Source organism: Anthonomus grandis, chromosome 4, assembly GCF_022605725.1.
Source record: "Anthonomus grandis grandis chromosome 4, icAntGran1.3, whole genome shotgun sequence".
Taxonomy (NCBI): Eukaryota; Metazoa; Arthropoda; class Insecta; order Coleoptera; family Curculionidae; genus Anthonomus; species Anthonomus grandis.
In genome coordinates this window covers 17,824,416-17,851,025 of record NC_065549.1, presented here as the reverse complement: position 1 = coordinate 17,851,025, position 26,610 = coordinate 17,824,416, and the positions used below count along the sequence as shown (strand labels likewise).

The following is a 26,610-nucleotide window of genomic DNA, read 5'->3' as shown; positions in this document are numbered from 1 at the left end:
CCACCCTAAAAATTTTTATTTAGCCAAAAACGGCCGAATACGTCAAATTTAATATTGATGGGGACATTGATTGACAGAAATTGTGTTTGTCTGACGTCACTCCCTCACCCCTACATAGCCCCAATATCAATTTGTTTAAATGGGAATAGGGGTAGGAATGATATATTACGCTATTTTTAGTTTTTTTAATTTTATCAATTCATTCTCAAGAAATATGAATAAATATGGCTGAGATTCTTCAAATGTTCAAATCTTGCAATTTTGTTGAAAATTCAAAGTCATTTTGAGAAAAACGTCAAAATATGCAGTACCTGCACATTTCGATGCTTTTGTTGGTTTAGTTATTTTTATTTTTGTATAGATGTTTTGTTAAAGTCAGCAATAACAATAGTAGCACAAAGTATTTCATTAATCTAGTCCTGGTGATATTGATAGTATTCATAACAATGGTTTACATGCAAGACGGAATTGAGTTGGTGAGATTCAGAAATTTGCTGTTTCTCGGACGAATGCCCCTTTCATCTACATGGTGAAGTCAACTGTCGATAATGGAGCGACATTATTCCTTATTTATTTCATGTCATGTATGAACTCGTATCCTAGGAGATCATTTATTGTTGGATATTTTTTTATTAATACTAACTTAATGCTAAAAATTACTTGGACCTTCTGTAGGACGCCATTAATCTCAGAATAACTGAGTCACTTGAACAAGATGATAACCTTCTAGAAAATGAACTGATGTTTCAACAAGATGGGACAATCTGCTGCTTTTCATATTTTTTTGAACGACGTATTTCCTGGACGATGGATTGGCTGGAGAGGTACCGTAGAATGGTGTGCTAAATCTCCCAATCTTACCCCTTTAGATTTTGTATTAGATTTATTTTTTTATTCACATTTATTCATATTTCTTGAGAACGAATTGATAAAATAAAAATAGAGCTACGTAGAGAATAAAATTACCTTTAATTCAAGGTATCACTTGACCTCTATTCCTATTTAAAAATATTGACATGGGTGACGGAGAGGATGACGTCAGAGAAACGCAATTTCTAATAATAAAATTTATTCACAATATTACATTTGTCGTGTTCGGCCGTTTGTACCCAAACAATTTATTTTTCAAGATTTTCAGTGTGAACTGTTTTGTCTCGGATAATTATTATTTTTTACATAATATACACAGTGTGAGTCTGTAACTTGGAATGAATTCAGTAGTTCTTATACTTTTTTTTCTCAAAAAAATCTTCGTACCCATCGATCAGTATTTTTACTTGCGCTCTTTTTTGTTGAAAACAAAGTTATAGAGTGTGTTCCAAAAATAAGATATGACGTCGATTTTTTTAAATATTGACCCAAATTTTTTATTGTGTCTTGTTTAAAGACCATACCAAATGATTCAGATGAAATGAAAAATTAAATTTCAAGTTTATGTCATTTACCGCTTTTAAGATAATTAAAATAAAGATTTTTGATTTAATATAAATTATAACATCTGAAAATTTTTTAAACAAATGTTTAAAATGTAGTCCATTTACTATTTAATATTATCCTAAACGTATGTACTTGAAAATCGTTTTGAACATTTTTAATGATTTATGTAGAAATTAATATATAGTGTGGTGACTTTAACTGGAATAAATTCAGTTAAAACTAATCAAATTTTATCTCGCAAAATTCCTGAGACCCGTCGATTTTTGTTTATTTTTTTTCACATTTCAAGAGAGTTTTTGTATTTTTTCACCTACAGGGGGGTCCAAATTAACCCAAACTTTTTTTTTCTAATTTAAAGCCACTTTTTTTAAACTCTCATTGAAAAGAGCCCTTTTTCCTGATTAAATTGCCCTATTTACTTTTGTGATTATCTAAAGGAGAAATACGGAAAAAAATAAAAACCATTAAATTATTAAAAGTCTCGAAATATTTTGTGTTGGTAAATTTTTGGCGTGTTTGTTTATTTTATTGGTATCGAGACATTTCCTGACATTGTTGTAGTGTCACTGTTAAAGTGAATTTCAACCAGTTGTTAAATAAGCTAACTTATATTGAAAAAATGCCTTATTTATCCGAATCCCACAAGATTGAAATCTTAATGATGACTGGTTATGGGGACAGAAGTCGTACTCAGCTAGAGGTTGTCCACTTATTCAGGCAGAAATATCCAGATTTGCCACCTATTAACCAAGATACGGTTAGTAAAATCGAAAGCAGATTTCGAGAAGTTAAGCACGTGAGGGATGTTTCAAGACAAAGGTCTTCTAAAATCGATTTAAACACCCAATTAAATGTATTGTTAGCGATGGAAGAAAATCCGGTAACTACAGCCAGAAGAGTAGCTCGCGAAAACTCTATTCATCATAAATCTGTGCTAAAAAGAGCAAACAAACGACCTTATAAAATGCAACCCGTTCAAGAGTTATTGGAAGACGATCCAGATCGCAGAGTTCAGTTCTGTGAATTAATGATGAACGCCATTGACGAAAATCGCATATCTTCGGAGTGGATCCTTTTTTCTGATCCTCATCTACATTCACCCTAAATGGCCATGTTAATAAGCAGAACTGTCGCTACTAATCTGACGAGAACCCACACTGGGTAAGCGAAACTAATACACAATATCCCCAGAAAACTAATGTTTGGGCTGGCATAATTGGCAGGCAAGTTATAGGGCCCATATTCTTCAATGATACTTTAACTGGGGAAAGATATCTAGAATTTCTTGAACATGAACTAGTTCCAGGAGTTCGATCCAGATTTGTATGATGAAAGAATCTGGATGCAACAAGATGGTGCGTAATGAACGCCAGTATTTAGATGACAATTTTCCAAACAGATGGATTGGTAGAAGTGGTGCAATCTAGTGGCCGGCACGTTCTCCCGATCTCACCCCACTTGATTTTTTTCTGTGGGGACATTTGAAAAGTCAAATTTATATGAGCAAACCAGGAAACCTAGACGAACTCAAAGAACGTATTAGGCAAGAAATCCGACAAATATCTCCAGAAGTGTTGAAAATGTCAGAAACGAATTTTATTATCGTCTTGGGCTTTGCCAACAAGTAAATGGTGCTCATTTTGAGCATCTTATACATTAAACGCAACTTTTAATAATTTATTGGTTTTTTTTTCGTATTTCTCCTTTAGATAATCACAAAAGTAAATAGGGCAATTTAATCCAGAAAAAGGGCTCTTTTCAATGAGAGTTTAAAAAAAGTGGCTTTCCATTTGAAAAAAAAAAAGTTGGGGTTAATTTGGACCCCCCTGTAGGTGAAAAAATACAAAAACTATAATGTATAATAACAAAATATCTTGAAATGTGAAAAAAAATAAACAAAAATCCACGGGTCTCAGGAATTTTGATTAGTTTTAACTGAATTTATTCCAGTTAAAGTCACCACACTGTATAGTGTTGAGTATACAGTTCAAGATACTATATATTATAATATACAGTTCAAGTGTGTTCCAAAATTGAAATACATATTATAATGTGATTTATACAAAACTGCAAATTTAAAATTTTTTGTGTCCTGTAGTTTCCAAGATATGTAATTTATTATTTTTTATTAAAAATTTTTAAATCACTTGGTTTTACTGAACAATACTGGAAAATACATTATTGTGAATAGGTTTTGAAACCACATAATTTTTAAGAATATTGCTTTTTTGTATACATTTGTCTTTCGTAAGGAGGTTCATAAATTTGAAAAAAATGTTGCATTCGTTCAAACAGTAAAAGTAGTAAATTTTTACATTGTTAAAAAACTTGCGTTGAGTGTAAAGTCTTTTACTTTTTATTGATCATTATAAGTCAAATAATCCGATTTAAGTACTCTTAAAAACGCGACGTTGTATTTAACTGTAAAGCACAAGATTAAATCTTGTCAATGATGTCTGAATGTGTCAATGATGATTGGATACGGAGATAGAACAAGAACTCAAAAGGAGGTTATGGATTTATTCAGAAACATGCACCCTTATTTGCCACCGAATCGCAAGGTCCTGTAAGCAAAATTAAAAATCAGTTTCTGAAAAATTGCTACTAGAAGAATACCTATTTTTCGTAAATCTGCGCTCAATGAAAATCCCAAAATTAACATGTTATTATGCATTCAAGAACATTCTAACATTTCCACTAGACGAGTAGCGCGCGTATTGGAAGTAAGGAATCTGAAGGCACAGAAATTTCATACCTTAAAACTAACAATTATCTAGGAATTCAATAAAGAGGATGCAGAGAGAAGACTCGATTTTTGCAAAGAATTTATGGAACTACTGCAGAATAATACTGTTGAAACAGAAAATTTTCTAATGGGTAACTAAAAATGCTTCGGTCATCCTCCACTAAACTTATTTAAAGGAATTATCGTAGTGTTGTAATCATATGATTTTAATGTTTGTGTAGATCCAGTTTTAGTCCCATTCTCATGCATCTTAATATGCCACTTTTATTCATTGTTAGTTGTTTTAACCTTTTGACCTTGCCGCCGGCACTATATCTTTAATATGTATTGTAGAAAACCCTCAATTTGTATCCCTGATGATGGACATGTTATATGTTGGAAACATGTAGGATTATTAATTTTTAAATAAATTTAGTGAAGGATGACCGAAGTACTTTTAGTTACCCATTGACGTATTAACTCCACTGGAAGTATGGACTACTTCTTCAAGAAAATATTCTCTTTTCTGATGGGTCAACGTTTATAATGAATGAAGAAGTAAATCGACAAAATTTCCGATATTGGGCACAAGAAAATCCATGTTGGATGAGGCAAGGTTACACTTAACACCCAAAGAATGTAAATGTTTGGGCAGGAACCAATAGGTCCAATTTTCTTTAAAGAAAATCTAAATGGAGCAAGATATTTACAGTTTTTACAAGAAGAACTAATTCCAAATCTAGCGGTTCGGTTTCCTGATCACATAGAAGCTGATATGATTTTTTCCTATGGGGATATTTTAAATCCAAAGTTTACGTGTCCAAGCCCGCAAACAATGAGGAATTGAAAAGCATAAGGCATGAGTGTAGAAGAATTAATTCTCCAGAAGTTATAAGAAACGTTCAAAATACATTTTGGTGTATTGCCAAATAGAAAATGGGCATTTTAAACATTTATAAAAAGATTAAATTTTGAGTAAATTTTTGTTTTTCTTGAAAACAAGGTGTTTCAATTATCTTGAAGTAAAAAAAAACTAAAATTTTGCAGTTTTATATAAGTCGATATGATCTTTAGAAATAAGCAATAAAAGTTATTTTTAAAAAAATCAACGATAACATTATAAGATGTAATTCAATTTTGGGACACACTGTATATTAATTTCTACATAAATAAACTACTGAATGTATTCCAAGTTACAGTCTCACATTGTATATAAATTGTATACAGGGTGTTTTTTTAATATTGCGACAAAATTCAGGGGCGTGTTCCTTGGACGATCATCGATCAAGCACAAAAATTCTTAAGACCATATCTTCTCAACGTCTTAGATTTTACACTATAGAGTGGTAAAGTTGAAAGAAAAAAACTTCAAATAAATGTGATACCCCTGTAGATATTAATAATAATTTTAAACAGTTTTCAGGGATTTAAGGCATTTTCATATAAACCTCCCCATACAATTGTAGCATACGTTAGTAGGGTTTCTACAAGAGCTCATAGCTATAAATATCGATTAAGAGAAAAATTTTTGAACTCATTTTCTTATAGGATGAGTTAACCTCAATATTTATTAATATTTACATCGAGATGTTTAGTATATTGTCTTTCTTCTTGTTTAAACCTTGTCCTATTCTCTCGTATATTCGACTACTCCACGAAGGAGATCAAGATACCGTTTATTAATGTGCTCTATAGTTTTAGAACTAATATTGCATTTTCGTATTCCAATGTTCTTTTTTAATATATATTTTATGTGTTTAATATCTACTATGATCAGCATGGAAGAACCTCTGCAGCACCTCTGTTTTAGGACGCAGATTTCTCCACACTCTCGTTTTGCAAGTCATTTTGAAACCTACCATGGAATATATAAAACGTATGTATGAAACCTTCCATTCCTCTCTTTTCTTTTGTTCGTTGGTAATCATATTCGGATACGACAGGTATTCACATTCGCTTAAATTTAGTGGCGTAAATGATTTGTCAGCCCTTATGACCGCTTAAAAAAGATTGTTATTAATGTCTATAAAGAAATACTTTCGTTGTATTACAATTTGTTGGCTACAAAGATGTACTAGGTCAAACATACCTCCTCCTCCTCCTCCTTCTTTACGTGGTAGTGTAACTCGATGTTTCGTTTATTGTGGAGTGGTGTTTCCTATGATTTTTATCTATTATAAGTTTACTTGTAATAAAATTGTCTAGTTCTCTACTGGACCACTTATCTTTTTTGAGTAGCGATGTCAGATGGTCGTTGAATCTTTTGGTGAGATTTTTCTTAATGATTTTATGTGTAATTCTGTTTGTTTAGAGATAAATTGAATTATTTATAAGGGTCTTTTGGCATAGCCTTATTAGTAGTTCCTGTTGTAGTTCTTCACCTATAGCAATTTTTTTTTGGCTTACATAAATTATTTGATACTTAATGGCTCCAAGCTTCAACCCAATATCTTTGCAAATTTTATAAACAAGTTGCAGAATTTGTGTTTGAAAATATTTGTGGATACATATAGGTTTATAGCACCAAAAGGTGGTTCATTATTTTTCCCCTTTAATTCATGTTTATAATAAATCCATATCCTGAAAAATTAATTGTTCTTCATAGGAGGTATAGTGCAAGGCAAAACATAGACAACTAAAGCTACCCCCTTGTTAAATCCCACGTTTTAAGCCTATATTCCCAATTTCTGTGATACCTTTGTGGCTACTTATTCGAACAAAAGTGGAACAGTTTATATTAATATTTTAAAGAAGTCTGTTATTTTATTCCACAAATTTCAGTTTGGGTTTGTAAAAGACAAGTGTGTGGAACGAAAACAAAATATTTTTCATAATCTATTTAGCCCGTATAGATGTTTTGGCATTTAGCTTTTAGTTATTTCAATATTATCTAGATAAATATATGAGTGGATTTTGTCGAAAATTAGAAATGAAAAAGTTTTTATTTTTATTATAATTTTTTTTTCTTCACACCTGCGCAGTGTTTTACAATTAGCCGCGAGCTCTTTAGTTCCAACACTTAAAATCTGTATTTTTATTATTAATATTACTATCACTACTATAATCACCTACCTGTTCTCGGCCAGAGACCAAATGCGGAATAGAAATCCAGGAGGAAAATCTATTACTATACATCTCTCTGTCAAAGAGGGAGATAGTAGTTTCTTTAAATTTTGAATGTGATTTCTTTCACTGATATTACAAATGAATGGAACAATGGTAACTTTTTAAAGCTTTTAAGTTCATTTTAAATGAAAAGCTAAGTTTGCATACCTACTTAGTTATTTTGTCGGCACTGTTATTAAGGCACTGCACTGTCAATGATGTTCAATAGAGATTGGTCTATGCCAGTACAATACCGTGTTGGTGGCTCCAGAAAAGGAGACGGAGACTAGTTGTAGGTTGTAGTATGGTGATAATGTTTCCTCCAGCAGTCCAGGGTTTAATGCTAGTTATTGGTAAATAATCTTGGAAAGTTGATAATGCCTTCCTAAATATCACAGTTTACCCACGACATTTTCTGCATTTGTAGTTCATCGTCCACATAAATATATCTTGAAAACCTGCATAACGAGTAAGAACCGTTTTCCCGTGTCATCACAATAATCTTTACAATTTATGTTTATAATACTCCTTAACTTTATTTATAGGGTATCCACCATGCATTACTGATACGATCTTGTATACGTTTTAGCTATGCGGCTAGAATGACTTAAATTTAGAGAAAACTCAAAATATAAATGTTCCATAAATCTCTGTTGATATTTAGGCGTTTATCGTATAAATTTTCTCATTCTGTCTAATAGCGTCATAATAAAATGCATAAACGGACAGTGCTTTACTGCGTAGTTATTCTACTTTCCTAGTAAAACTCAACTCTGGCACTCATTACGGAATAATTAGAGCAAAAGCACAAAAGACCCGCTCCAAACGTAAACATACATTAAATTTGGTAATCACCAGTGCCAATTAAAAGTCCTTTAGCAGATGCAAAGGCTCAAATCTCAAGGACTTTGTGAGCTGCAATATAAGCTGCACATTCATTAACTTTATTCACTCGGTTCTTGTTTCTCTAGAAAATTGTAGAGAACAAACAGTTGAGCAGAGAGGTTACGGTTGCACTGCTAAACTAAGAAATTTAAAAAGATCTATTTTCCAAGCTTACATTACACCACTTATTATATAATTTTTTATTCGATAATTTATGAGTATATCAATATCTAAATAATTTTCAAAATTCTCTAAAGTTAATATAAAATTAGTAATTTCATATATCTACCTAATGTCTATATTAAAAAAACATAACTAACATCATATATACAGGGTGTTTTTTATATATTGCGACAAAATTCAGAAACGTGTTCTTTGGACAAAAATTCGCAAAAAAGTTCCTTTAAACATAGGTCCTAAACCTTTTAGATTTTGACCTACAGGGTGGTAAAGTTTTAACAAAAAAAATTTTTTTTTCGATAAATTAAATACCCCTGTAGATATTTGTCCAAAGATAGGTATGCAAGGTCTGTGTATCCAGAGCCATTTACCAACATACTTTTAACATTTTTATGTTCTCCAGTGGCGTGTGTGCGGGTTTTCCGCTGAATACTTTTATAAAGAAAAATGGTACGCCACTGGTTTTTCTTGTATTAAAAAATATTTTTAAATTTCCCGTTTTATTTGCAACATTTTTGATCCCTTGGACTTTGTCCGTTAGATGTACGGTTTTCGCACAAAAAAATAAAAAACATTTTTCTACTTTGATGGCTAAAATTTATTTTTTCTATAATCGTTATAAAAAGTAAGTTTTTTTTAAAATTTTATTTAAAATTTCATTGTAGTTCATAATATGTCACTTTATTTAACATGTTAAAAAAAGTGACATATGAGTAACGTGTTAATATTTCACGCTTCCAAAATCGCGAAGCAGCCTGTGAACATAATTTTTTTAACGTAAATACGGACAACGCTGCCGCAACGATAATCACATTCTTGTTTAAGAGTTTAATCTTTTTACCACATTCTTTCTCTGCCCACGATAAAGTTGATATTTGTAAGATTTTGTGATATTTTAAATTTTAAATCATAGTCACTGTCCGCCGGTTGACAAGATTAATTTGTTAAAAAAATGGCTAACAATTACACAAATAATGAAATGTGCCATATGCACTTCATTTATGGACTGGCTAACGGAAACGCACGAAAAGCCTTCCGTATTTATGCTGAACGTTACCCGAATCGTGTTATTCCTCATCACTCCATGTTTACGCGTTTACACCAACGTCTAAGTGAATCCGGCAGCTTTAAAAAACTCACCGCTGAAAACGGACATCCCCGAATAGTTACTCCTCAAATTGAAGAACAGGTGCTCAATGAATTCGAGGACCATCCCACCACAAGCACTAGGAAAATTGCTCAGACGGTACACATTAGTAACTTTACAGTTTGGAATATTCTTAAAAGAAACCTTTTATACCCGTATCATATTCAGCGGGTGCAGGCACTTTTGCCAGGCGATTTTCCGAATCATAAGGCAAGATGCACCGTTTATAAGAAAAATACTTTTCACCGATGAGGCTAATTTCTCCAGGGACGCAATTATGAACTTCCACAATAACCACATATGGCATTATGAGAACCCACATGCTGTGGCAGAAAACCGTCATCAGCACCAGTTTTCACTTAATGTATGGGTCGGCATTATTGAAAACTTTCTCATCGGTCCATTTTTTTTACCAGCAAGGTTGACTGGACAAGCATATCAAGAATTTCTTGAAAATGAATTACCAGCGATGCTAGAAGATGTCCCCATTCAGCTGAGAGAGCAAATGTTTTTTTTTACATAACGGTGCTCCAGCCTATTTTAGTTTAATTGCTCGGCAGTATTTGTTGGTTATTACGTATCCAAATCGTTGGATAGGTCGGGGAAGTATTCACCCTTGGCACCCACGGTCTCCCGACTTAAATCCGCTGGATTTTTTTTTGTGGGGCCACCTTAAATCACTGGTTTATAGAAATCCAATTGATAATGTGGAGGAATTGCATAATCGCATTATAACGTCTTGTGACATACATAATTCGGCAGACACCAGGAATTTGTGAACGTGTCCGCCAATCAATGCGACGTCGATTAGATGCTTGTATTGATGTTGGAGGAGCACACTTTGAACAACTTTTGTAAAAATAATAATATTACTTAAATAAATAATAAAAAATGAAATATTTTTTTATCACCTAAAAACTTGTATTTTAAATTAAAGATTGTAGAAACAAAAGTTTCAAATCCTCAATTACAATTTTATTAAATTGGGGTGGCTTTTGTAATAAATTAATTAATAAAAATTTTATTATTTATTATTAAAATTGCAATAAACTAAAAAAAAAACGAATAATTACTAAAATAAAGAAAGTCTAATCAAATCTGATCAACATGTCCATGGTTTTTAATTTTTTGTGCGAAAACCGTGCATCTAACGGACAAAATCCAAGGGATCAAAAATGTTGCAAATAAAACGGGAAATTTAAAAATATTTTTCAATACAAGAAAATCCAGTGGCGTACCATTTTTCTTTATAAAACTATTCAGCGGAAAACCTGCACACACGCCACTGGAGAACATAAAAATGTTAAAAGTATCTTGGTAAATGGCTCTGGATACACAGACCCTGCATACCAATCTTTGGACAAATATCTACAGGGGTATTTAAGTTGCCGAAAAAAAATAATTTTTTTGTTAAAACTTTACCATCCTGTAGCTCAAAATCTAAAAGATTTAGGACCTATGTTTATAGGAACTTTTTTGCGAATTTTTGTCCAAAGAACACGTTCCTGAATTTTGTCGCAATATATAAAAAACACCCTGTATATATATATATATTTAATAGCCAAAGATACCACCGATTGGGCGAGGGAAAAGAAGGTGTTATATATATATACATATATACAGTGTGGTGACTTTAACTGGAATAAATTCAGTTAAAACTAATCAAAATTTATCTCGCAAAATTCCTGAGACCCGTTGATTTTTGTTTATTTTTTTTCACATTTCAAGATAGTTTTTGTATTTTTTCACCTACAGTAGGGGTCCAAATTAACCCCAACTTTTTTTTTTCAAATGGAAAGCCACTTTTTTTAAACTCTCATTGAAAAGAGCCCTTTTTCTTGATTAAATTGCCTATTTACTTTTGTGATTATCTAAAGGAGAAATATGAAAAAAAAAACATTAAATTTTTAAAATTTGCGTTTAATGTATAAGATGCTAAAAATGAGCATTATTTACTTGTTGGCAAAGCCCAAGACGATAATAAAATTCGTTTCTGACATTTTCTTCTTTCAACACTTCTGGAGATATTTGTCGGATTTCTTGCCTAATACGTTCTTTGAGTTCATCTAGGTTTCCTGGTTTGCTCATATAAATTTGACTTTTCAAATGTCCCCACAGAAAAAAATCAAGTGGGGTGAGATCGGGAGAACGTGCTGGCCACTCGATTGCACCCCTTCTACCAATCCATCTGTTTGGAAAATTGTCATCTAAATACTGGCGTACATTACGGGCATAATGTGGGGGAGCACCATCTTGTTGCATCCAGATTCTTTCATCATACAAATCTGGATCGAACTGACTCGGATCTAAGGCACGTAAGACTGGAACTAGTTCATGTTTAAGAAATTCTAGATATCTTTCCCCAGTTGAAGTATCATTGAAGAATATGGGGCCTATAACTTGCCTACCAATTATGCCAGCCCAAACATTAGTTTTCTGGGGATATTGTGTATTATTTTCCTTTACCCAGTGTGGGTTCTCGTCAGACCAGTAGCGACAGTTCTGCTTATTAACATGGCCATTTGGGGTGAATGTAGCCTCATCAGAAAAAAGGATCCACTTCGAAGATATGCGATTTTCATCAATGGCGTTCATCATTAATTCACAGAACTGAACTCTGCGATCTAGATCGTCTTCCAATAACTCTTGAACGGGTTAGATTTTATAAGGTCGTTTGTTTGCACTTTTTAAAATTTTTAGCACAGATTTATGATGAATAGAGTTTTCGCGAGCTACTCTTCTGGCTGCAGTTACCGTATTTTCCATCGATAACAATACATTTAATTAAGTGTTTTCATCGATTTTAGAAAACCTTTGTCTTGAAGCATCCCTCACGTGCCCAACTTCTCGAAATCTGCTTTCGATTTTACTATCCGTACCTTGGTTAATAGGTGGCAAATCTGGATATTTCTATCTGAATAAGTGGACAACCTCTAGCTGAGTACGACTTCTGTCCCCATAACCAATCATCATTAAAATTTCAATCTTGTGGGATTCGGATAAATAAGGCATTTTTTTCAATATAAGTTAACTTATTTAACAACTGGTTGAAATTCACTTTAACAGTGACACTACAACAATGTCAGGAAATGTCTCGATACCAATAAAATAAACAAACACGCCAAAAATTTACCGACACAAAATACTTTGAGACTTTTAATAATTTAATAGTTTTTATTTTTTTTTTCGTATTTCTCCTTTAGATAATCACAAAAGTAAATAGGGCAATTTAATCAGGAAAAAGGGCTCTTTTTAATGAGAGTTTAAAAAAAGTGGCTTCCCATTTGAAAAAAAAAGTTTGGGGTAATTTGGATCCCCCTTGTAGGTGAAAAAATACAAAAACTATCTTGAAATGTGAAAAAAAATAAACAAAAATCGACGGGTCTCAGGAATTTTGCGAGAAAAAATTTGATTAGTTTTAACTGAATTTATTCCAGTTAAAGTCACCACACTATATATATATATATATATATATATATATATATATTTTTAATAAGCGAATCTTGAATTATTCAATTAAATGTAATTGCAAAATGTTTTTTTTTGTAGACTGAAAAAATTTCAGATACTGCTCTTGGTTTTACCTGAACCGAAAATTTGCTAATTTTGCAATTACATTTAATTGAATAATTCAAGATTCGCTTATAAAATTTTTTCGAAACTTTGCACAAGGGTTTGGCAGATTGGTCTCTTCAAAAAGTTATCTTACATTTTTTCTATAAAATGTACAGGGAAGCCAATAATTGACCCCCTTAAAATTTACATGGGTTTTCCTATGTTGCTGCTCGGCGACGCACCACCCGGTATATATATGATGTAGGGGTGTCGTAAATTCGAGGATGACCACTGGCCTGACCATCTCGGTAAAAGGAACAAATCGGGTAATTAATGGCAATGTTGCATCATCTGCTGCTTAATTGCTTGCTAAATTTAAATTATACATCTCTCTCTTTCTCATAGTGAAATTCTTTCTCCTCATATTTCTCATTAGTTTCTGACAAATACTCGAAATAACTGTTGAATAACTTTTTAGTAATGAAACCTATCAGATATAAAACTTTCTTTTTCAAGAAATTTAGATGTGTGTTAAGCCTATGGCAGTTTCATGAAATTTTCAATCCATTGAAAAAGGAAAATCAAAGATTTTCTGTAAATAAGCGCTTTCATGACAGTTTTGTAAAGCTTTTAAGAGTACCAAGATATCTTTAATCCATTGAAAGATTATTTAATAACTCGAATATTGTTGTATTTACCAGAAAACTTATAAAGACCTTTTTTGGTTAAGAGCCCCAACAGCTTTCAATTGAAACTAAATTCAATAAAATCTCTGTTGTAAGTCTCTGATAGTATGCATTTTTTTTCAATCCATTAAAAAACTACTCAATAACTCCAAGTAGGTCGTATTTACAGGGTTAATTGTAATAACCCTTTTCGAGTTTTGAGCGTATTTAAATGTCTGCAAAGTCTTTGACTGTATAAAGATTTTCTTAAATTCATTGAATATTTCAATCATCTATCCATATACAAAAAAACACTTTTTGGTAAAGAAACTCAACGGCTTTCATATGAAATAAAAATATATTATATAGTTTTCAATATATTTAGATTTTTACCCAATATCAACGTTTTTTTAATCCATTGATAAACTAATCAATAATTTTAAATGGTTTTATCTATCCTTTTTGGTAAAGAAATTTATTACATGGGTGAAAATCAAATCAATAAACTCATTAGGTATCTGAATTTTTAAAGTATTTCGATGCTTGTAAATTCTTTGACACTACATGTGTTGTCAATCAACTAAAAATCTACTTAATATTTTCAAAAAGGCTATATTTATAAGAAAACTTGTAAAATCAATAGAATTAATAAGTACCTAAAGTTTTCAACATATTAAAATTCTTACAAAAAGGTGAGTATATCCATTATAAAACCTCTGATAATCAATTAACCTTAGACTCAATCTAATTTATGTAGAACAGATACTATTGTATCAAAGATTCAGCGCAACTCCACATGTCATTTTTCTGGATTTTTGTAAAAACTTTGATACTAGGGATCCCAAGTTCCCCAGACAAAAAAGATACTGCTGTAGTTATTTCCTCTTTTTTTTAATTTTAGTAAAACCTTTAAACCCTGGATTCTAAGTATTATGGTTTTTAAAAAGCTCCATGGATTTGCTTAGGAGATATTTGGCAAGTAGACCACAGTATGTAATTCTTGACAGTATCGAAAATTACAACCTGAGGCAAAAAAAATAAATGAACACTGAACAGAGTTTTAATGTATTGAAATATTTGTTTTCTAAACTTTAGGCTGATATCTTCAAGGATACGGAAGAATATAACATTCAAAAGTTTTAATATTTAAAATATCCTTATTGCATATATTTTATTCTAATTACATCGTGTAATTTCTATTCAATATGAGTATTATTAATATTAATTCATGATAATCAAAATGGATCAATACGTTGTAATTTGAATTTTCCCAACACATGCTGGGTTTTCCATAATGATTCACCCTGAAAATGTTAGTGGGATTAGGTATTGATATTTACATTCTTGATGCAAGTGCAGATGAAGTTACATCTATTATATAATTTTAATACAACAAGTTTATAATTCCAGTTTTCTTACAATCTACTATTTTATTAAACCAGGTATGTTAAAATTTATATACACCGGGTATTGAATATTCAATTTAAATTACAGATGGTACACTGTGGAATCTGTAAATCAAAGTGGATGAATTAGTTAAACTGAACTATATTTTTTTCAAAACAAAACTAGGAGAAAACGCAGAAGATCAAAAAGCTTAATATTTTTAGTCGCTTAATCTAAAGAATGTGTAAACATTACTAAAAAAGTCAAAGGCATAGCAATTTTTTTTAATAATGATCTCACGGCCACGCCACTGGACTAATAATTGCAATCTGATTTCGCAACAGGAAACCTAAATATGTAATTTAATTAAAATAGCCAGTGATACCAACGATTGGGAGAGGGAAAAGGGGGTGTTTCCTTTTGTTGTTCTATTACCTATTTTAAAGATAAGTGAAGTGAAGAAGAATGATAAGTGAAGACTAATGACTGAAGACAGTAAAATTGAAAATGACTATTGAGTGCTAACATTCAAAGATTGTACTGTTGTATGTTGCTGATTGTATTATTGATAGAGTATTATTGGATTAGACGTTTTACTGTCAGTTAAATGCTATTTTAAAAGTTAACCTTTGCAAATAAAATCATTTGTACGATTTTATTTTATAAAAGATTAATTATTTTTGATTTATGATTTTATCAAGGATTGTATTTACCATAAAATGTAAGAGTGTAAGAGACAGTGTACAAGATAAATTGATAAGCTAGTGATAAGGAAATTTTAAGATTTGCTCTTTACATATTTTCAAAATATGTTTTCTACGTGATATACCTAGTATTAATGACAATATTAAATCTGCTAAGTTTAAAGTAATTCAAAAACTTCATAAACTAATTTTTGGTGCTGTAGGTGATCGATTTGGACCTAAGAGGCTTTATGAATTTACCAGATTTATTTTTAAGCATAATTCACAGGAACATAAGGACAAGATTAAATTTATTAGTGACAATTTTACCCAAAATGACATTATTCGTATTGCTAATTTTTTTGTCTTTAGACTATGAGGGTAAAAAAGATGATTTAATAAAAGATATTTGTAACTGTTTGATGGATTTAACGCTACTAGAGGGGAAAGAAGGCTCAAAAGACGTAGACAAAGATGAAAAAGACTCAGAAGAAGACGATAATGTGGAATGTAATGACGACAAAAAATCTAATGATGAAAATACAAAAGTGAAGCATTATACTTCCTCTACAGCAACAAAAACATGTTTGCGATGAGTTTTAGAGATATTGAAGATTCAATTCGTAAATTTGATGGTGAAGGAACCTACCCAGTAGAGACATGGATTGAAAATTTAGACGATATGGCTGAGTTATTTGGTTGGGGTGACCTGCAAACACTTAATTTTTCAAAGAAGTCTCTGGTTGGTCTTGCTAAATTACTTATGCAAGGCGAAAAGGACATTAAAACATGGAAAAAAAGGCCATGGTCAAGTGAATGTAGATCAAAAACTTTAGGATCAAAATATTTTAAATGTAGGTAATTTGGCCATAAGAGCTTTGAGTGCAAGAATGCATCGCAGCAGCAACTACAGCCATTAACTAGTCGCTCAACAGATGTCAATAACATTGAAGGTGTAACTTTTAACAAAATGCGAAAACTGCTTGACACAGGAAGTCAGGTTAATTTATTAAAAGAAAGTGTCTACAATAGCATTGGTTCGCGTTTTCTAGAAATATCAACAATAGCTTTAGGTGGCTTTGGACATCCAGTGTTGCCACACTAGGATTTTTTTTATGTAATTTTCTGATGGATAATCAACTATTTACTTCTCGATTTTATGTTGTATTTGATAAAAATATGGGAAATAATGCATGCATAATTGGACTAGAATTTTTAGAAAAAGTTGACATAAGCATTACACAAAATGGCGTGCAGATAAGAAAACAATCTATGAAAATTACGAGAGAAAAAAAGAAATTCTTATTAAAGATATTTTATAGAGAAAGTTAAAGATATTATATTAAACTATGTGCCTGAAAAAAGAATGACGACAAATGTTCAAATGAAAATTATAATGAAAGATGATGAACGAAATATGCATCCCCAAGACGTTTACTATTTTTTGAAAGGCAAATTGTTGATGAACAAGTGCAAAAATAGATTGAAGAAGGCATAGTGGAAGCCTGTAGTACCGACTAGTCAAGTCCAGTTGTAGCAGTTGAAAGAAAGATGGTTCTCCTAGGGTATGCATAGATTATCGAAAATATAACCTCAAGATTGTGAAGTACAGATATCCGTTGCCATTGATCGAGGATCAATTAGACAAACTACAAGACGCTAAAATTTTCAGATTGGACCTAAAAAACGGTTTTTTACCCGTATCAGTTGAAGCAGATAGCCGCAAATTCAATTTCTTAAGGTACCATTTGATTTATGTATCTCGCCAGCTTTTTTTTTAAGGTTTAACTAGATTAAAATTGTTGTTAAATACAGCTAAAGACTATGGCTTGAAAATAAATTGGAAAAAAAAAATTTCTCAAGCAAAGTGGTAAATTTTTGGGACATGGAATTGAAAACAAACAACTTTTCCGATCTCAATATAAAATGAAAGATGTGTAAGATTTTCCCCGACCTAAGAATTTAAAACAAGTTCAAAGTTTTTAAGGAGTCACGGGCTATTGCAGAAAGTTTATTCCATTTTACTCGATAATTGCATGACCCTTAAGCGACGTTTTAAAACAGAACAACTCATTTAAATTTGAAGCGCAAGAAAACTCATTTAAGAAACTAAAACTGATTCTATCTGAAAAGCCGGTTCTACAAATTTATAAACAAGGAGCAGAAATGAAGCTTCACACTAATGCTTCTATAGATGGATATGGAGGTATATTGATGCAAAAGTCTTATGACGACAACCTGTTGCATCCAGGTTACTTTTTTAGCAAAAAGACGACAGGCGCTAAAAGAAAATATTCGAATTTACGAATTGGAAGTTTTAGCCATTATTGAAGCTTTAAAGAAGTTAAGAGTGTATCTGTTATGACATTCATTCAAGATAGTAACAGAATGCGATGCATGATACATGACAGATGTTTCAGAATACTATTTCTAAGAAAGAATTACCAACACGTATTACTCGTTGAGTCCTACTTTTAGAAGACTCTAACTACACAATTATACATAGATCTGGATCTGCCATTCGTCATGTAGATGCATTAAGTAGGTATCCAATAATGATGATTGATATGGATAGCTTGAATAATAGGATTAAAAGATTACAGGAAGAAGACACCGAAATAAATGCTATTAAAGATGAAAAGACTTTTCAAAATTATATATTAAAAGATGACATTGTTTATAAGATGATTAATGACGAGGATTTTTTAGTTGTTCCGAAGCAAATGCAAAGAGATAATAAGGAACGCTCACGAAGAAGGACATTTCTCAGTTAAGAAAACAGAAGATGCAGTCATAACAGAGTATTACATTCCAGCTTTAAAACATAAGACAGAGAGAATAATAAGTTCCTGCGTGCCATGTATTTTGTCAAATAGAAAAAAAGGAAGGATTTTTACACCCTCTGCATAAAGACAGTTACCCAGTACAAACTCTGCATATTGACCGCTTAGGACCGTTAGAGAGTACCTATAAAAATTACCATCACATTCTTGCTATTATTGACTCTTTTACGAAGTTTGAATGGTTATACCCTACTAAATCGACAACGACTAAGCGATTGCAAAGTTGGATTTGCAAAGAAAAAACTTTCGTAATCCAGTAAATATTACATCAGACCGAGGGACTGCTTTTACTTCACAAGAATTTAAAGATTACTGCAATCAGAACAATATTTATCATCATACTATTACAACAGGCTTACCCAGGGCCAACGGCTAAATCAAAAAAATTAATTCAATTATAGCTTCATTTTTATCAAAAATATCAATGGATGATTCTGGAAAAAAAATCCTGGATCAACATTTAGATGACTTGCAAAGGGCTATAAATTCGACCTATCATATATAACATTGGGGTCGAATGTTGCACGGGATGGCCGAGTTGTGGAAAATATTAATTAAAATTTCCTAGAGTCGATCCCCTGATCGACCGATCTATTGCCGCCGCCTGGAGCCACCGGCAGCAGTGCGAAAATAATTACAGATGACGAAAGGCGATTTGAAGTTAAGACGCTCGCATCACTTAAAGACGGTTATTTCAAAGGTGCATCCAGACTAGGCGCGCCGAACCGCGCTGAGCATTTGTGAACGTTGCAGCAACGTTAGCGAAGGTAATTTGGTCTTTGCGCGAAAAACGTCCAAGCCGGCTGCTCCGCTCTGCAACCAAACAGTTGTTCGATAGTGTTCCAACCCCTGCGGTTAGTTGTTTGGTGTTGCCGTTGATATTAAGAAGAAAATGGTCCATTTTGACCAGGCTCTAATAGGAAGATTTAAAAAAATCGATTCTTCCTCTTCTTCATTATTTTCAAAATGTGATAATATCGACATCCACATTTAGGCTATTAGCTATTTCTTGCCAAGCATCATACTTTTTGTTTTCTAGGCGGTAATTGTTAATGTGTGTAATTAACCACACGATTACCAAAAACTGTCAATGTGGGTATAGGACACAATCAATACACGCACGTGCACAAACAAAAAAAAACGTATGTTAAAATCGAAATTATACCCATTTGTAATGACGTAATTTTTGTTTATCTTTGTTTAGCATATTCCCAACAACGGCGACAACAAACTTTTGAAAAAAATTGGTGCCTGATGATTATTCATCTTTTATATACTAGGTTATGTGAAATATCCGGCACTGTCAATCAAAAATATTGGTTTGTCAACTTGTTCTTGAAAGTTATTTCAAAAAGTGTTAGATAATGACTAAAAAAAGATATAATAGGTATAATGAACAATCGCAGCTGATAATTTTAAATATATTGGCTTTTTTCAACTAGAAAAGGAACCGAACAAGTCCAAAACGGAATTGCACTACATTCAACTACAATTGAGAATGTGATACAGCGAGCCGCAGATGCAAAAAAATTGAGCACAACAACGTTCGCAAATATAAAGAAGAATGGGATAAAATCAGATCAGGATTACGCAGCCCGTATATCTTCCAAGCAAAAGACAGCAAAAACGAAAATTACAACATATTTGAAACATAGAATTCGGGACACAATTTTATTCTATGTACGCCAGAAAAGAATATGTAATATTGGCAACAATAAGAGAAAAATTCAGGGAAGAAATTGAATATTTTGAGTTTTCCATTGACTCCTTAAGAAGATGGATCAATAGTATAGGCTTCAAGTGGAAAAAATCAAATAACAGAAAATATTTGATGGACTTGCCAAATATTGTTCATAAAAGAATAAATTTTTTAAGGGAGTATATCAAAAATAGAAATTTAGGTCCGGAAGGTTTTACTCCAGTTTTCATTGACGAGACGTCAATTTTTAACAAGGGATCATTTCATCATCATAGTAGCTGGCAAGATGACACCAAGCACGGATTCAAGGAAAAACAGTGAAGGTAAAAATTATCTGGTGATCTTTTTAGATTTTTTTTTTAATAAAAACTATTGCCCTTGTAAGGGCCCTCTAACTTCATAATTTCATCTGTTTCATAGTTTCATATAATCTCTCTCTAAGACAATAAGAGGGAATTTAACTCCATACACTACTCATATGTGCATGGAACATTACTTATTAATTATATTAAATTTATGTTCTGGAATTTCTAAAAGAAGAGAATTGAATTATCTTTTATTTTTAAGGTCATCGTTAAATCGTGGTCCACGCCGGAACCAAAGATGGCTTCATCAAGGGTGCAAATTTAATATTCAAGAGTGGATTAAAGACGGGAGATTATCATGACAATATGAACAGGAAAAACTTCGAAAACTGGTTTAAAACTCAGCTGGTTCCAAATCTTCCCCCAAAGTCATTTATAATCATGGACAATGCAAGTTACCATTCTGGTTTATTAGAAGAAATTCCGAGAAAATCTTGAACAAAGCAGAGACTGACCGAATGGTGGAAGAAAAAGAATATTGGCTTTCTAGAAAAAGCCATGAAAGATAAAATATGGAGTATTGCACGCAGAAACTGCCCTAGTGAAAAAAAGTACTTCCTTGATGAATATGTTAAACCTTTAGGATACAAAATTTTGCGACTGCCACCATATCATTGCCAGTTTAATGCAATTGAAATGATATGGTCGGAATGTAAACGAAAATATGATCAATATATTTCCAATTTTAAGAGGTCACCTTCAGAAGTTCTCAGTACATGGGCAAGGGTAATAAACGAAATTTCTATAGATCATTGGCAAAAATATGTTTTTCATACAGAAAAGGCTTAGGAGGCAATACAAGTGTGTGATGCCTATGACATTCTGCCACTTGTGATTACGACTGACGAAGACGACGATGACGAAGACAATATCTTTGATTTCAGTTCTGACTCTACTGACAATACTGACGAGATTGATTAAGCTTTTTTTGTTCTAGCAAATTTTATTTTATGATCGTCGTTTAAGTTTTCAATCATATCGTTGCAATTTCATTAACTTGGTAATGCAATATGGCGTGTTTTTTTGAGTTTGTATGTTTTATTTTTTGGAATGGTATTTTCATTTTAATGTGTTAACATATTCCTTCAAGCAGCATTTTTTTTCATGAACAAGTGAATTAAATTGTCAGTATTTAAATTTTTCCCAGTGAGTTAAAATAATTTTACACCGTTATTCACAATTTTTGTAAGCTCGGTTTTGTTACGTCTACTGCTCGTGCCGAATTCTACTTTTCAAATATGTTTTAAATTTGGTTTTTGGGGTCTTTTGCTTGGAAAATATATGAGCAGCGTAATCCTGATCTGATTTTATCCCATTCTTCTTTATATTGGCGATCGTTGTTGTGCTCAATTTTGTTGCATCTGCGGCTCGCTCTATCACATTCTCAATTTGAAGTGAAATTCCGTTTCGGACTTGTTGTTTACGTGCCATTATTTATGATTAATTATAATAATATTTGTTAATTGTTAGGTTTGTTAATAATACAATAAATACTACAAGATTTTTTTTAATTTTTTGGGAATGAAAGCATATACACGAATATAAAAATATAATAATATGCTGCTAAAATAAATCATTTGTTAATTTCTGAACGTATAAAAATACATAGCAGACTATTAATTTCTAAAGGCGATGGTAAAGTTTCTAACCTAATATTGATTGGCAAAAATATCTACGCCATACGTTTTTTCTCACCTGGATGACGTAACTACAAGTGGCGGAACAACAATGAACACGCGCAAATAAGATCGTTTGTGCGCACTTTGCAACGTTGCAAAACGTTTTGCGCGGTTCGGCGCGCCCGGTCTGGACGCACCTTAAGACGATGTTTATTTATAAACCCTAGTAGAATAGTGTAAAAGCCGGTAAAAAATGTGTAAATAAACTGTGTATATAAAGTTAGCCAGTGTTTTCCTGTCTTTCGAGCAATTTAATTCCTATATTAGTAAATTATTTTAATAATGATGTATTGTGTCGTGATAATTTTTTTATATAATAATTAATAAATAAAATAAGTTTTTACTTCTGTTATTTCTTTAATATTAATAATAATTAATTTTTCTAAGAGAAATTAGTTTTCCAACAAATCTACGATATAGAATAATTATCATACGGTTAATTTATAAATTGATGTTTGGTGAAAAAAAACCGCAAATAGCTTTAGTCGATGAGCAGCGACCCGAGCCGGCTGCTTATCGACGAGAGAAAACGGTGCCATTATTTTCACTCTCTTGATCTTGAAATCACCAACCTGTATACGGCGTTGTTGAATAAGACATCAAAAAAATTACAGAAAACCAACTGCACAAATGCCATACAGTAACAAATCACCCATTATGAGCCGGTAATTTTCCAAATTCGACATTATCGTTTTTGTACGGCAGTACTTCATCATTTTTGGTTTGATAACACCTATTTTAGTTAAAAAAAAAGCCGTAAAAAATCATTCAAATCATCAAAAAATCATCAAGTTTTTTGTCGCCATTTTCAGGTAGAAATTCAGTGGATTCTTTTATGCTAGAACCATCTTTTTTGGCATAATTTGCCATACATCACACATATTTTTTTATCATGGGCTTAAAGCCTATTGATTTTTGTAAACACTGATCACTAATGTTCAAAAAATATTAAGAAATGAAAAAAAAATATCGCAGTTTTTATAAGTAGACCAAATTGCCTTAGTTGTCAAAAGAACCATTACATTACACTGTCAAAATTTAAAATCTTCGATAAAAAATATTATAAAAATATTTTTTATTCCATTTTTCGATTACAAATTCGCCGCGCTCATACTGATATTTTTAAAACAACTATAGGTGAATGAATTTTGAAATATTGCCAATTTTACAGTAGTAATTACTTTGTGGACCCCATTGTTTAGGTATGAGCCAACCGCCAGCTGCTTGTACCGATAAAATTAAGGCAAAAGAACCCTGGAATTTTTCCTGGATCATCCCAACTTACTTAGCAGCGACTAGTTGCCCGTCAACACTGGAAGAACTGAAATTTATAAAGGAACAAGGTAAAAGTATACAAGTTTTACCATATAATTAACGGCTTGCTTCATTATCGAAAGTTTAGTTGGAAAGTTAAAATGAACAGTCTATTTGCTCACGGTGATGTTATGTATATCGAGCCTTTCAGATACACTCTTGCCTAAAGCAGATTTAGTTAACTTTGCAATGAATTTATAAACTTATTGTAAAATCTATTTATCGGATAACCCACTAAGGCGGGAATTGGACAATATTGCAAGATTGACAAGACTGCCCTAACCACCAGTTGTAAGAATTTATCTTATATGCGTGTTTAACTATATTTCATGGAAAGTTAAATTAAAGATTTTTGAAGAATTCTTTTCCTAACAATTTTCCAAACAGTGGAATATACGAAAACACGTATATTTGAGACACGATCATTCTGAATTGGGAAAACTCTATAAAAAACTATGTAAATAATCAATTTGGGAATTATGGCAACTTCTAAAAGTTTTATAAAATATCCAGAACATAAAACTGAGGAAACAATTACATTTAAAAATTTGTATATAAGTTCTCTAACTTCAACAAACATGTATGAGTTTTGTCACTATTTTTCAGAAAAAAGTTCTAATTTTAAACGTAATTGTTTTTTTTTTAATTTCTCACTCATAACTGAAAGTTATTTAGTAAATTTCCTGAATAACTTAAATAAATTCTTCAGAATTTGGTATAACTGGACGTTGATACTAGAACGGTGTCAAACTGGAAATAGTGTCAAACGGATATAGCCACAAGAAATTAAAATAGCTAAAATTATTTCAGTTCATAAAAAAGCAGCTACAGATGACTTAAACAATTATTGAGCAATCTCTTTACTGAGTACTTTCAATAAGATACTAGAAAAAGATGTAGTCATACAGATTACGATTGTAAAATTCATTGATACAAACTTTATTTTTGACAAAAATCAATATAGTTTCCAAAAAAAACAACAGCATTGGAGCAACTATTACTTATTAGAATGGATAAACTGGGGATTTGGTGAAGTTTTTTGTAGCAGAATATATTGATTCGCAAAGAGCCTTTGATACCGTGGACTTTCAAATACTTCTAGAAAAACTGCACAAAAGGAGCTTCGTGGAACTTGCCATAAGCTATTGCAGTCGTATACAAAGATATAGACAGAACATAGAGCCTAACGTAGAGGATAACGGAACATAAAATATTTATGCTAAATAACAGTTTGCGCATCTATGATAACTAATTTCATTTTGGGGTAACACAAGTGTATATCTATTGAGAAAACAACTCCAAAATAAGGAAAATTTTCAATAAATGCAAGAACACCAACTGAAAGAATTTAGAGAAGAAGCAGAAATAAGAGTAGAAATGCATAGAATCGAAGTGAAATCCCCAGATTAATAAGAGTGTATAATTTAATTCCTAGAATTCTGGTAAAAAATAATTTTGAAAACCTTATTAAGTACCTTAAACTGAAAGACTAAATAAAACCAAAATAAATATCTATTTGCTATATGAACTGATAAATAAATACATTTAAACATAAAATATTGAATACATGTATTCAATGTTCTAAGCATTTAAATCAAGATAATGAAATATATATATTTGTATTAATTTTTAGAATTATTAATACCGATATTAAACGATACTTATAGTCTAATAAACAATAGGTTAAATACTTTAACCCATTTCGTGACCACAGGTGAGGCATTTATGTTTGTAAGGGTAAGTTTTTAACTATGTTTCAAAGTATAAGGGCATTTACGGACCTTCACTAGGTCACTAAGAAAATAAAGGAGCTTCGCCTTACGGTATAAGCGGCCATGGACTTCTAATTGATGACCAGAAGTGTAGAGGGAGAGGTACCCGTTTTGGCGTATTAGGAGCAGGGATAATTCGTGAGAAATTTTTTACTTCGCCAAATGCGAATGCAACTCAACTTTACTGCTGCCCAACACTTAAACTTATTGATCACCAAGAGCCTGGGGAGAAATGCATCGTAGGGTTTAAGGGTTAATAGGGAATAGAGCTAGTTAATGTTTATGCTCGTGAGAAGTTGCTTAACTTCCCACGTCCACCGCTACTACGACTTGATTCACACATAACTTTTTGACAACCCATCTTAGCTCTGTAGCAACTTATAACTCAACTGTGAGTTTCTACCCGTTTCTGTACTCAGTGGGTTTTCAAAAGTGCTTATTAAGTAAAGATTTCATCAAAAGAGATGAGTGTCTGAGAGTTAATAAAGAGCCCGACAGGTTAGTGACAATTTATGTATTATAACTATGGTATCAGTTTTTTGAATTTATCGATTGATTGTTTTAACATGAACCCTAGTAACCTTCTGGGCATTACTGAAAGTTGTAGATAAACCCAAGAATAAAAAACAATTCATTTTGATGAAAGAAAATGTTCCTGTTGGGTGGGGTATTTTCCAATAACGTATCTTTATCACATGGGTAATTTTTAGTCAATTATAAAAATGTCAGATAGAAAAAAGTAGAATTGTGGCAATTCTATTCTACCAAAATCCAGTAAAAGATCCAGGAAGATTCAAATTTCTGATGCAGATCATTTTCCAAATATTTCGGCAATGTTCACATATATTTTAGATCATTCTTAGAGAGTAATTTACTAGTTTTTATTAGTACTTTATACGTATCAATTTATGACTATCACTTTACGGGATGCGTACAGATATACAGTGCGGCTCTTAATTGCTCCCCCTCCCTCTTATCTTTTGAATGCGTTTATATAAAAACTTTGAAATTTGGCATACATACAATTAGCCACCTAAATACTACTTTTTGGTCCCTAGCTCAATTTGCAAAAATTCAAAAGGGCGGCGGGACGCCAACTAGTTATATTCAACCAAAATAAGTATATGAGATGAGAAATATAAGGGTGGGCTCAAGAATAATTTTCTTTTA

General features: G+C 32.0%; 1 protein-coding gene across 3 annotated transcripts in view; it reads left to right on the top strand.

Moving 5' to 3' along the window:
- Positions 1-26,610, top strand: part of LOC126735474 (dual specificity protein phosphatase 23-like) — a 162,172-nt gene that overhangs the window by 130,186 nt on the left and 5,376 nt on the right. For all 3 annotated transcript variants that reach the window (XM_050439474.1, XM_050439473.1, XM_050439475.1), the window contains one exon: positions 23,557-23,697. In XM_050439474.1, coding sequence (XP_050295431.1) covers positions 23,557-23,697 — 141 coding nt within the window. The remainder of the gene's footprint in view (positions 1-23,556; positions 23,698-26,610) is intronic.